Here is a 14037-nt window from a genome sequence, read left to right on the forward strand (position 1 = left end):
AACTTACCATCAATCATATAAATTAATCAACAAGATTTGTCCTTTTTTTTTACCACATAGAGTTCTTTAATTTGGAAGAGGCTCCAATAAAGATCAAGATGCACTTTAAAGTCTATTGTGCATGGATATAAGTAAAATTGTAATATGAATGTATTAATTAAATACAATAAGAGTAAAATATAGCAAAAAGAAATATTGCAAACTAAATGAGAAATTGAAAATCTTCTTCTGTTAATTAATAATCACTACTATTACACATACATATTTAATATTTGATGTGCACTAGTAATCCATTAGAGGGTATTATTTTATTGAGTACAAGTGGATGAATTAATGATTAAATTAGTCTTATCCTTAAAATTATATATATATATATATACACACTTTTTGGGTTTGATGATGGTGAGTGTAATGATGATAATAATGATGGCCATAGTTTTTTATGCAAATAAGTTTTCTATCATATATGTTTTTACCAATAAGTAGATTTATGTGATCTTATTAGTTAATGAAAGTAAAGATAATAGATAAAATCATAAAATGATTTATTAAATCTCATATTTTCTACACCCACCAAATGTGGTCTTAATTTGATGCAATTCAACCCAACAAAAAAAATGATAAATATATGGTGGAACATGTAAGGGTAAAATGGTAAGTAGAAAAGAACGGTCAAATCGATAGACAAATTTTCTTCTTACATTACTTGTTTCTCTGTATAAACCACAAACCAAAAGCTTTTACTATTATTATTTAAATTTCATTTTATTATTTGATAATAAAGGAAGAATCAAATTAGTAATTTGTAATAATCAGAGTCTTCAATCAATGTCTTCTATGTTGCGTGGAAGCTTCAAGCCCGCTAAATGGTACCAAAATTTATTTGCATCAATTTCAATTTATTATTATTATTATTATTATTATTGTTGTTGTTGTTGTGGCATTAATTTCAATTTATATGTATAATTGATTTGATGCAGCAAAACTGCGTTGAAACTTGTGGTTTCACGCATCAAGGTATTGAAGAATAAGAAAGAAGCTGAGGTGAGGAAACTGAAGATGGAATTGGCTCAATTGCTTAACTCTGATCAGGAACAAACTGCTACAATCAGGGTATTTTCATTTTCTCATCCTTTTTTTTGTCTTATGGTGTTTCATAACGAAATTAGGATATTTTTTTACTAAATAAATGATTAATTTGACTGAGATGAATAAGATGGAGAATGTCAATGGATAAAAGCTTTGCCCCTAAAAAGTATTGATGTTTTTTTTATCGACAATAGTTAGTATATTAGTATTTGTTGTTAAATCCTGAAGTTTGCAAGTCGTTTGACTGAAGGTTTGTTCAGGGGATTATAATACATTTCTTCATTGGGGAAATTTCAGAAGAGTTGCAGAAGAATAACACATACTATAGATGAGTTGCAGAAGAATAAATAAAACTGGCACTTACATCAATTTGAAGTAATTGCTATGGTAAAACTTTGTTTAAAATGATGCGGTAAAAAGCAATGTGCGACTTGAAAGACGTGATTAGATTAGCTGTGGGGGCAGTGCTGATAAAAGAGTAATGATAATGATGAATTAAGGCTACTTGATCTTATGATCTTCTCATTTTATCCGACGTTTATTCTATTTTGTATTCAGGTTGAACATGTTATTAGGGAAGAGAAGCTGCTGGCAGCATATGATCTTGTTGAGATATACTGTGAACTTATTGTAGCTCGTTTACCGATAATTGAATCACAGAAGTATGTGAAACTCACTAAAATTATTTTTAGCGTATTTTATTTGATCTATGTTATTAAGTTCACCTCACTAAACATGCCTTTATTATTCCCAAATGTGTTTACAATATGTTCTTGTCTATTTTAGATGGATCCCTTTCTTTACACTGTAGATTGCTCTGCCTAAAAGTTTATATTTATTCAATTATTCTGCAACTTGGCAGTACCACTAAAGTCACCCTTTTCATTATTTTGTTAGGCTTTGTGGAAGAAATGTGTGTTCACTTTAGGAGAATCTAATTCTATTTAGATTATAAAAAAGTAAAAAGTAATTGTATAATTGATGTGGTTCTGTTACACTCAGGCTTCATTAGAGATATAGCAAATCAAATTAACCAAACAAGTGAGTACGGCATCCTGGTATAATATCATGACCCTTGGGACAAAATTATTTCTCGTTATCTCAGTCATAGTAATTCTGTTCCTATATGAGAACAATGGGCTTTATATCTAGAAACATTCTTGATAAAAATGATATTTTATATATTACATTCCTCTCAATTTTAAATGGTGCATTTGATTTGATACACTAGCAAAGCCCGCTCATCAATAAAACCTCAACTGATTATGTATCATGTTGGTAGCACCTTGCATTCATGATTGTTTCAGGCATGACTTACAGAGTTTTTGGGGTTTAGTTGTTGAAATCATATTTAAATTGGCATTCTGTGTATGTCATTCTGCAAGCATTTGCGATTGCACACATTTGCGCCTTTATTGTATCATGTGCTTTGAGTTTATTTGTATGCGGCTAAAGGGAATTTTGCATGAAGGTTTTTTCTTTCTGAAACAGTTGATTTTGCTGTGCGTTACTGTATTCATTATGATTTTGCATTCTCATTGAATTGGTTATGTTGTCTTTTCTTTCTTGTTCCCCTTTTCAGAAATTGTCCCATCGATTTGAAGGAAGCCATTTCAAGTGTAACATTTGCATCTCCGAGGTTGTCAGATATATCTGAGCTCGTGAAGGTGCGAAAGCAGATTACATCCAAGTATGGTAAAGAATTTGTCTCCGCAGCTGTTCAATTACGTCCTGACTGTGGTGTAAATCGCTTGGCAAGTCTCTCTACCTTCTTGGATAATATCATGTTAAAGCTTATTTCTTTCCAGTTTTATTGTAATTTAATTTTGTCTTTTCAGTTGGTTGAGAAATTGTCTGCCAAAGCACCAGATGGTCCAACCAAAACAAAAATGTTGACTACTATTTCCAAAGAGCATAACATCAAATGGGAACCCAAGTCATTTGGAGAAAATGATGGGAAGCCTTCTCAAGAGTTGTTGGTAGGCTACTAGTTTTGTCCATTTTGGATTAACTTTAATTTACTTCACAATAAAATGAAACTTACGTTTGTTCGTATGTTAAGGTTGGACCAAATAATTTTGAGAAGGCTTCTTATGTGGAACCTTCTCAAGTCCATGCTTCACCTGTTCATGATGAAAAGTTTCCTCCCGACTTACACTCTTCCTCACAAACTAAACCAATGCACAGTACACCTACAAATTCGTATGAGCAGAATGCAAGTGGTGCTACTAGAAAGGTGGATCTCAATCAGTTAACGTCAAGGATGTCTATTCCAGAAATTATACCTCCGGGTAATATTTTTTAAGACAACAATTGCATATAAATTTCAGGGCTTCTGTTCTTTCTAGCACCTGAATATTTGAATTTTTTCTTACAGGAACTGGAAGTCAAGAAAAATATTTTAGAGATTCAAATTCTGGAAACGGGAGTTCATATTATATGGGCAGGCAAAATTGGAATATGGAATTCAAAGATGCCGCCTCTGCTGCACAGGCTGCTGCAGAATCTGCAGAACGAGCAAGTGTGGCTGCGAGAGCAGCTGTTGAACTTTCAAACCGTGAAAGGATGACTATGGAATATTTAAGTGGATCAAATAGTTATTCTGGCAGCAGGTTTACAGAAGTACCCCAAGAATATGCTTTTCATGATGACAATCATCTTCCTACAGGTTCTGTTAAGAGCACATTCCATAGAAAGGGATCTGGGGTGTACAATGACCAGATTACTGCCAAAGAACAAGATAATCCAGTAGGAGCTCCCAATGAAAATTACCAGACTAATCCTGAGAATGTGGTCAAACATGCTCAATCAACTCCGTTGTCATCTAGTAGTTCTTTTGGTGATAACCCATTTTCCCATGGTTCTCAAACGGCTGATATATATCAGGTTAATAACTCATTTGAGCAAGAGAATAGTGATTTGCATGTAGTGAACATAAAAAAGCAGGCAAGCAGAACTGAAATAGATTTTATGACTAAACTACATGGTGATGATGATTCGAATACTGAAAGCAGTCATCACATTGGAGATGCAACGCCAATTAGACAATCCATAAAAGCTCCTTTTTCTCACCTCATTCCAAGTGATGAGCATAATCATAATTTGAACTCATATGGCCAGGATATGGGGAACAAGGCTGTGGAAGACCATTTTGTTACTGATGAAGGAACCACTCAGATAAACACTATAGAAGGAAGTTCTTATAATGATACTTCTGTTGCATTTGATGATTCTGGATCGGAGGATGGTGAATATAAATTTGATTTTGAGAACAAATACAAGGTAGAGGGATCTAGTTTATTTCCCTCATATTGTGGAAGCAAATCACATGTTGATCCATTAGAAAATACAAGTTCTGGGAGACATGGACAAGACATTGATGAGAAAGAGTCAAGTTCTACTTCACAGTCACATTTTTCTGTGGTTTCTGAAAGATTGGCTACTTCTGCCATTTCATCAGAGAAAGAAGACTTGTTGCCTGTCACTTTTGATAATTCAGATGATGCAGGTTCAGATAGCGAGGTGGATTTGGTCAAGTCTACGGTTGCTGGAACTTTTGATTATAGAAATTCTGTCCTTGATCAGAGTGCAAATCATGAGACTTTAGGTTCCTCATCAAGAAATGATAAAATTGTGGGTTCTAACAGAAAGCCTTGGTTATCACCATCTTCAGTTGGTTCTGATACTGTGGAAGAACAATTTGAGAAAAAGGTAGAGATCAATACTATGTTGGATAAGACTTTTGACTATGGTGACCTACGAACCAGTCAGCTATTGCAGCAACCTGATACTTTCAAAAGTACTGAAACTTTGGAGGAATCCCATACAGAAAATGTTAAGGAATTAAACTATGGAATGTTGAAAGGTGGTTTTCGCAATAAAGCTTATAAGCGGCCACCTTATATTAAGAATACATCAAATGAGAGTTCATCTTCATTGGGAGAAATTTCAGTCCAGAATGAAAGATCCTTTCCTACTGTAAGGATTTCAATCAGTTCTGATACTCCTATTCAAGACAAATGCACCGAGGAAGTGAGCAGAGGAAGTAGAAGTGCAGGCTTGAGAAACATATCCTCTGATTCTGATAGTTATGACATGGTTTCAAACTCACAAGAGACTCTGACTAGGACACTTGACTTGAGCATTCAGAATGAGCAAAGTAAAGAGAAAAAGAAATCAAGCTCAAAGGCCTCAATCACATACTTTGATTCTGATAATAGTGATTTCGAGGATGAACGGCCAAAACAAAATTCAGCTAGTCTCACCCGTCCTGTTAGTGGAATGTCTCGAAGGACACCAGCTCCTTCAAAAATCAGTAAAGGTTTAAGTTCGAGCAGTACCCCTTCATACAAGGCTTCCGTGACTTCTGGTAAAAGACTTGGATGGAATTCTTCAAGGGATACCTATGAGAATGATAATCAAAGGACCTCTTACATGATGAAAATCTCTCTAAATAGTGCAAGTTCTGAGCCTGAATCGGATGAACATGCACCATCTAAACCAATTCCAGAACCCAATAGGTCCCCACGTGAGGAAATTATGATATCATCTGCCAGGGTGCAACCTTCAAGTTCTCTTCTTAAAACAGTGATAGAGGATAGTGAAGAGGGCTAGGGGCTTCAAAATCTATAAAATCTGACGGAGATATTACTTCAAAGCAGAAGCCTGATCACATTCACCCAAAGCTACCTGACTATGATTCCATCACTGCCCAATTTCTGTCTCTTAAAAAGGATCGTCAATAGATTACACTTGCTTCATATAGCGATGTAACTACTCATAATCTTATGGTTTATCATTCTTTCACAGCCTCTATTGGTACATATAGGTGCTACATGTATTTTTCTTGTGTAACTTGATTGACTCACTATAGGTTTAACTATCTTTTTTTTGTACAACTCTTTCATACTACTACAAATTGAGGCAGGGTGATGACAACCTCTTTGTGGATTGTCTTTGTTGTAGGATCGTTTCTTGTGAAAATTCTCTTTTTGTTGTTGTAATTTAAATTGCTTTGGATTGTTTAGTTTGCCTTGAATTGATTAGGTTTTGACCTGTATCTAATGTAAGAATTTGTATGTTGAAGAATTGGAATGACTTGAATGATCACTGTTGAGTGGAATGAATTGTGGAATGTTGATGTGTGATTTAATGGTGGATGGGATGGAATGAGCACGGTATTGTATGATTTATATGGTCACGGTTTTGTAGTGGAAAATGTATAGGTGTTTAAGAGTATGATTGGGGGATTTGGTATGACGCCATAAACAATGGAATTGTTTGATAAGCCTTGTGAAGTTCGGCACAAGAGAATGATACTCTTGATAAGAATAAGGGTCTTGGCTCAGCCAAGGAGCTAGGAGAAAATTCACTAACAATGGTAGTTTCAAAATAAAATTCAATGTACTTTATTAACGAGTGCATTTGGTTCATATATAGAAAATAGAAATAACTTGGGCTGAATCACCCTTAACAAAAAGATTGAAAAAATAAAATCTAATCTAATCTAATCTTTCTTGGTGAATTCGGTTAGCTTATTCTTCCTTTGATTGGCCGAATTTCTTAGGTTGTTAGATCCTTGAATTTATGAGCTTGAATGTTGGAAAATGAGGTTGATCTCTTAATAGATGATATTCCTTGTAAGGTCAAATCTCCTACAATATAGCCGTGTGACTTTGAGCTCCCCTCTTCACTTCCTACTTTCTAACCGTGTAGATTCTAGGGTAGATTAGGTTCTTGACTTGTCCTTGTTCTATCTCATTGCTCCCTTATGATATCTCCAATGCTTGGCCGTGCACTCCTAAAAGGAAACATACTTTAATTAAAACAAATGCATCTAAACGACATCAAATAAATGACATAATTAGAATTTCTAAGCTAGGTTTAAGACAACTTTCCACTTATTTAGGGTCCTAATTATTTATGTAAGAACTAAAGAGAGTCAACATGGTTCCTCCCTTAAACTATGAACCTCTTGAGTTTTTCACTTAGGCTTATGCAAATTAAGGCCTTCTCCTCTTGCTTGGTCCCATTGACACTTGTATCCATAGTGGAAAATATAAGTTGCCGAAGTGCTTCTTGGACCTTTTTGGTCTTTGCTCTAGTCATAGGTCCTCATAAACCATGTAAAGGATCCTGAAGATGTTATGTCCCAATGAATTTACATCACAAGGCATGCTTAAGAGATTTTTGTTATCAAAATAAATAGTTATACTAATATTGTGTTTGGATATCAATATTGTGGAATAGTATCCCTTTTGGCTTTTATACATTTTGCTATCATTTTTCTGTCGATTCTGATTACTAGTATTTAAAAAGGCACTTAGATGATGAGAAATATGATGGGAGGTTGAATGGAGATTTGTTGCACAAATAATAATAGATCTATAGAGTAAACAACTTTTGTTTTATTGTTGTTACTTGCACAAGAAGTTTGAATACCAAAACAATGTATTTTTATAATATATTTTGTTTATTTTTTCGTCATTATTTTAATATTAAAGAAAACATATTGTGTTTCCTAATATATATTTTTTTGGTACTACTAAAAGTATTCTATCACATTTTTTCGAAAATAAATTAATCACTTTCAGAGTTCGTGACTATCTCTCATAGCAAATGTTGCTCCCAAAAATCAAACTATTAAACTTTTGATCATCCTAAGATCAAAATCGAATGGACCTTACACCATTAGACTTTTCCAGTTGTTTTGTTTCTCTCAGTGGAAATGGGCTTCGACTCCACTTTCAGCGTTATCGAAATTTGATATATAAATTTTTGGTTATTGGGCTAAACCCAAAGCGAGTTGGCCCATTAGGGTTTAGGCAATATTTGATGTATATCTGACTGTGACACTGTTTGGTCATTCTTTTGGCCACAAAGCTTGAAACCTGAAAGGTATCTCATTTTCTCTTATTTTGATGTTTCATTTTCTTTGGTTTTGGATTTGAATTGTTTATGATTGTGTGGAAGTAGGTAAGTGAATTGTGATTGATTAAGAATGGTGGAGAGCAAGGGAAGGAAAGAAGAGGTTGTTACCAGAGAATACACTATCAACCTTCATAAGCGTTTGCATGGCTGGTAACCCTAATCCTCATTTTTAATAATTACAAGTTAACGTGTTGTTCATAGTGCTTATATTGTATATTTAACTTAACCCTATTCCTCATTTTCCATCTTCTCCTTGTATTGTATATTCATCATTAATTCTACCATAATTTCTGCCTTTACCATTTTTGGTTAAGCTATATAATCTTGGTCATTTTAAGGACACTTGTTTTTAAGTTGGGCTCTTGATTTTATTTGATTTTTTCAATCTAGACCCTATATGTGTGATTATTATTGATTTGGTCCTCTTTGTTTATTTGTTTGTCTAAATTCTTTATAGGGACTAAAATGAAAATGATATTAGTCTCTATGAATGGTTACACCAACAAATAAACAGTGATGACCAGATTGAAAATTAGCGTATTGGGGATGACATAGTATTTTTCACAGAGGACAAGTTGAAAATGCAACGACCAAAAGTATTGTAACTATTGTTTAACCAAAATTCTTTTCCTGGGGTGTGTGCTTTTCATTTTGACATTTATTTATTATCTATGAATTCATAACTTCAAAATGTGCCTTTAGGTTTCTTTTTATGTTTTGTTTGTGTAAGATCAGTAGTTATTATGTGTTATCCATCTTTTTTTATATGCACTTGCATTGTTAAATATCTTAGTGTTTATTGTTCACACTGATGTAAAACAGCACATTTAAGAAGAAGGCTCCAAAAGCAATAAAGGAGATCAGGAAATTTGCCCAGAAAGCCATGGGGACAAATGATGTTCGAGTGGATGTTAAGCTGAACAAGTTTGTCTGGAGCCAGGGGATCCGAAGTGTACCAAGGAGGATTAGGGTACGCATTGCTCGCAAGAGGAATGATGACGAAGATGCAAAGGAAGAGCTCTACTCTCTTGTCACTGTTGTTGAAATTCCTAAGGACGAGCTCAAAGGGTTGGGCACCAAAGTCATTGACGATGAGGATTGATTTACCTCATTTGTTTGGAACCTGGAGACAAATTGTAGCCCCCCCCCCTCGAAATTGAGTTTTAGCTTTTTCTACATTGTCAACTTGCTTCAGATTTTGTTGAGACCTAATGTTTGATCATATCAATTTAGTATTTGAGCTGTTTTCTTGGCATTGGGAAGATTGGATGGAAAGGTGCAATGATTTAGTATCTTTTATCTTTATAATATAAAAAGCAGACTATTGATGCATCTATGGCCCTGGCTGTTGCCAATATATGATGCATCCAAGATAGGATAAGGAACTGTATAAGCAAGATTGTTATGAGTGTATGTTTTGGTATGGTAGTGGTAGAAGAGAATAAGGCTTTATCTTTTCTAGTATTTGGTAATGATATATTTGATGTGGTCCTCTTCGGGGGTGAGGGTATAAGGAGAAAGACTATATCATGCTATCTTCCTCATTTCTAACTTAACTCTCCTCATAGGATAGAAAATATGGTAGAGAGCAAATCAAGTAAAATTCATGTGCAATTGTAACTAAACAGAAATAGTTATAACTTGAAAAACTTGGAACTGCAATTGGTGACAATGATTAGTGTATAATGGATGGGACTTGCATCACCAATACTCCTCACAAGAACAAGATACAATCACATCCTTGTATTTGCAAAAGTTTGTGCAAGAGAAACATTACCATGAAGGCATCACGTGTTAAGCTATGATCCCCATTCCCCAAACACAATTATGAAGGTAACAAATGTAACATCATTGTTTTATAAAACATAGCTGAGTTTCATTGACTTTGCCACAAACAGAATAGAGAGTGAAGTGCTTTGTCCAAACTGGTTGATTTGGAGAGGGATTTAAGGCTTCTTGCTTGTGTTTGAGTTTTTGAGGTTCTGAGTGACAGTTATGACGGTTATGTTGGTTTATAGACACAAATTGTCTTGTCTACTTGTTCCAAAATGTTTCCTTGTAAAGATAGTACTGTTCATACAATTGAAGTAGACAACTTCAACTGTTTGATACCTTATCAGCCAATTTTATCCAACTGTTTCAATTCAACCACAACTAGATTATTATTTCCTAATAATTTAGAATCAAGCATTCCAGCATTTCATGAAACTATCATACATAATAGAGGGACCCCACAACATTTAACAGAAAACATCAACCAAATATTATAGTGGCAATATAATTTGATTAAAATTATGAAACCCAAAATTCCTTCAAAATGATGTAGCAACTAGCAATCGAAAGAAAAACCCAGCACACAAGTATGAGCTGAGTTACAAAACCAACTTCTATGTTATATTTTTTCAAACTAAATTTATGTTTTGAATTAAACTACTGAACCAACAATTTGTAACAGTAACTTGCAAATATGTGATAAGGATCATAGATCTGCTCTGCCAGGATAACGAGGGAAGGGAATAACATCTCTAATATTTTCCAGGCCAGTAGCAAAAAGAATCATCCTTTCGAAGCCAAGACCAAATCCAGCGTGTTTCACCGTACCAAACCGCCTCAAATCAAGGTACCATTCATATGGCTCAGGAGGCAACCCAATGTCCCTTAATCTGCAATAGAAAATAATGTAAACAAACCAAGGAAAGAGGGACTACTATGCATAGAAACCGATATGTGACAGATACAACAGGAAATTAATATGTTAATATGGAAAGATTGTTGATATATATATATGAACATTGTGAAAAGTATCAAGTTATCCAATTAAATACATATTCAATACTATTATGACAATCACAATTTTGAAGTCTTGGTGAACGAAGAGAGCACATTTATATGCTATATATTGGGTATGAACAGGCATATTACAAACCTTTGCTGAATGACATCCAAACGCTCTTCTCTTTGGCTTCCACCAATCAACTCTCCAACCTGAAATTAGTCCGACGTAGTTTTAATTTTACAAATTAACATGGGCAGCTATGAATCTAGATACTGGATATATAATTGGCAGAGGAACCAAAAGATTATTTCAAAATCACCGAAGGATACAGGATACATACCTTTGGTACAAGGACATCCATAGCAGCCACTGTCTTTAAATCATCATTGAGCCGCATGTAGAATGCTTTAATATCTTTTGGATAGTTATAAACAATTACTGGCTTCTGAAACTTTACCTCTGTGAGGTATCTGCATGACACAACGCCCCAATATATCATTTACAACAATAAGTCAATAAAAACAAGCACTACAAAATACAAACTCAAAAAACTACCTTTCATGCTCAGATGCTAAGTCAATTCCCCATTTAACTTCATTCTCAAATTTCTTACCACCATTCACAGCCTCCACAAGTATTTCAACTGCTTCTGTATACGAAACTCGAACAAAGGGAGTGGAAGCAACCATTTTCAAACGATCAATGCAACTTTTATCAAATTTATCAGCCATAAACTTCATATCTTCAAGGCAATTGTCAAGTAACCATTGACACAAAAATTTCACATATGCCTCAGCACAGTTCATGTCATCCTACACAATAATACAAATCTTTGAACTTGATGAAAAGGAAAAGCATCATTGCTAGGAGGAAGAGGGAAGTGTGCAATTCCACATTGGATGTGATTTGACTTTTACCAGTTAAGTAATAAATATACCACTGGGTACCAACAACAGTGACAAGTAACAAGTTTGATTAAAAAATTTAGACATGGAAGTCAAAGAAAATGGAAGTATATTTCCTTAACTTTAGCGGTATCAATTTTCAGTAATCATGAAAGGCTGAGAATAAGAGTTGAAGTGTTGTATACCTTCAAGTCTGCAAATGCAATTTCAGGTTCTACCATCCAAAATTCAGCCAAATGCCTAGAAGTGTGAGAATTCTCAGCACGGAATGTTGGTCCAAAGGTATATACACTACTAAGAGCACATGCATATGACTCAACTTGAAGTTGGCCAGAAACAGTGAGAAATGCTTGACGTGCAAAGAAATTTTTGGCATAATCCACTTTCCCATCATTTTCAGGAATGCCAGGCTTTAAGCTTAGACCTCTCCTCTACCTTGGAGACATTATCCTTTGCCTTTTTAAGTTCGACCACAGCAGCACCAATTTCCTGCTTACTAGCTTTAGCAGCTTTCAATTGTGAAACAATATCCCCTTTCTCCTTAACAAGAAGCTTGGCGGCCTCAACATCTGCTTCTGTTGGAGGAGGGTTCTGTATTAGTTCCTTCTCCAGTTTCTCGGCTTCACTGAACAAAGATGTAACTTGAAACATTTCACCAGCACCCTCACAATCACTTGTCGTGATAATTGGTGTGTGCACATAAAGAAATCCATGCTTATTGAAAAATGTGTGTGTAGCAAAAGCAAGAGCATTTCTGATACGAGCAACTGCAGATATCTACAATCACACAATTCAGATGCTGTGAATAAAAAGGTATGCATCTAGGAATGAAAAATGTTGTGTAGGCTTAAAACCTAAAACTATAACCACATGTTTTGACTTTAGTCACTCACTAACCATCAAAATATGAAACGAAAGATTGAATTCCAACAAACTAGAGACTAGAAACAATTTGGAGTTGGAACACAAAACCAAAGGAAAGCCCAAACCTTTGTTCTTCCCTTGTTCACTTCAGTGGTGCAATCCTTTCATCATTATATTGGGTGGTAAAGTGGGTAAATATATGCAGTCTTGCACCACAAACAAAGATAGGCTGTTTTTTTTAGGAAATTCCGATGAGGTTCACACTCTACTTCGATCATCATGAACACAACAAACACAATGCTTGGCATGAGCACTTCAAAATAGTCACCCTGTCAGACCACTTCATTGAGGCTTTGAAACACTCTAAAAATATGTTACTTTATTCAATAACTATCTATTTTTACTTTCTTTTTCTTTTTTACACTATTACAGAAGGAAATGCCACAATGATGATCAAAATGTTAGCATTTCATAATGTTTACAATGACTCAAGATAACTTTTAAAATAACATTCTTTGTTTTAATATAAGAATAATGCTTTTTTAAGTTAACTTTATATCAATCGATAACACATCATATATTAACTGGTATTTTCTATGCTTTTTTAAGTTAACTTTATATCAATCGATAACACATCATATATTAACTGGTATTTTCTACTAATTCCTACTTAAACTTAGATATAGAATTATCAACACTCAAAAGTAAAAAACAACAATTTTTACAAGAACAATATCGTATGGCCAATTTCCACACATTAAACAACTCAAAAACGAAAACTTTTTGTATTAAAAGAAGAAAAAAGAGTGAAGGGAGAGAATGTAAAATTACCGTATTGGTCCTAGAACGAAGATGAACAAAGTCCCTTAAGAATTCAAGGGTGAGTTTGGTCTTAGGCAAAGGGTACTTAGCAGGATCAACTGGTCCCACATGAATAACCTTCTCAGCGCGTAGCTCCACTCTCTGTCTCGTCCCTGAAGGTGGAATTTTGAGCAACCCATCAACCACAACACATGTTCCCGTCGCAACAAGTTCTCCCAATTCATAAACCGAAGCTTCCACAATCACTTGAAGATTCCCAGCACTTGTTCCATCATTCAATTCCAAAAACGCAAAAGCATCTTTATCTGCTTTACGACCCGTTTTGACCCACCCTCCGATTCGAGCTTTCTGACCGGCGAGACCGGACCCACCATCGGGTCTTGAGATTATGGATCGGATTGGAACTCGGTCTGAGAATTCAGCATTGGGAACATGGGTTGGTGAAACGGCGTCGTTTAGGGACAAGGATGATAGTTCCTGCGCCGCAATAGGGTCTCCCATATTGGTCAATTTCAGTTTTTGTGATAAAAAGTTACAAACAGTTGTTTAGGTTGTTTTTAAGGTTTGGTAGTGAGAGACCCTAGTTCATAATAAAAATCTCTTCGGATTTTTTTATGGGTCAAATGGGCTAGGCCCATAGAATGTCTACAC

At 34.9% G+C, this 14037-nt stretch overlaps 2 protein-coding genes and 1 pseudogene across 2 annotated transcripts; 2 read left to right on the forward strand and 1 right to left on the reverse strand.

The window, feature by feature from the left end:
- On the forward strand, positions 726-6007 carry LOC109342700 (annotated as a pseudogene).
- Positions 7883-9313, forward strand: LOC109342709 (60S ribosomal protein L31-like). The gene is made up of 3 exons (XM_019580667.1): positions 7883-7986; positions 8065-8169; positions 8842-9313. The coding sequence occupies exons 2-3, from the start codon at positions 8090-8092 to the stop codon at positions 9119-9121; spliced, it is 360 nt and encodes a 119-aa protein (XP_019436212.1). The 5' UTR covers positions 7883-7986; positions 8065-8089; the 3' UTR covers positions 9122-9313.
- Positions 10273-13931, reverse strand: LOC109342707 (asparagine--tRNA ligase, cytoplasmic 1-like). The gene is given in 7 exon segments (XM_019580664.1): positions 10273-10682; positions 10946-11004; positions 11136-11265; positions 11351-11607; positions 11886-12116; positions 12118-12477; positions 13396-13931. Coding segments are annotated over 7 exon segments (1713 nt in total). The 5' UTR covers positions 13888-13931; the 3' UTR covers positions 10273-10498.

The sequence above is a fragment of the Lupinus angustifolius genome, chromosome LG03 (assembly GCF_001865875.1).
Source record: "Lupinus angustifolius cultivar Tanjil chromosome LG03, LupAngTanjil_v1.0, whole genome shotgun sequence".
In the NCBI taxonomy this organism is placed as follows: domain Eukaryota; kingdom Viridiplantae; phylum Streptophyta; class Magnoliopsida; order Fabales; family Fabaceae; genus Lupinus; species Lupinus angustifolius.

Bases quoted from the DNA above. Each gene is read 5' to 3' on its own strand.
- LOC109342709 (XM_019580667.1), top strand. From the start codon at position 8,090: ATGGTGGAGAGCAAGGGAAGGAAAGAAGAGGTTGTTACCAGAGAATAC. The intron at 8,170-8,841 runs GTAACCCTAATC...GATGTAAAACAG, and splicing joins CATAAGCGTTTGCATGGCTG to CACATTTAAGAAGAAGGCTC.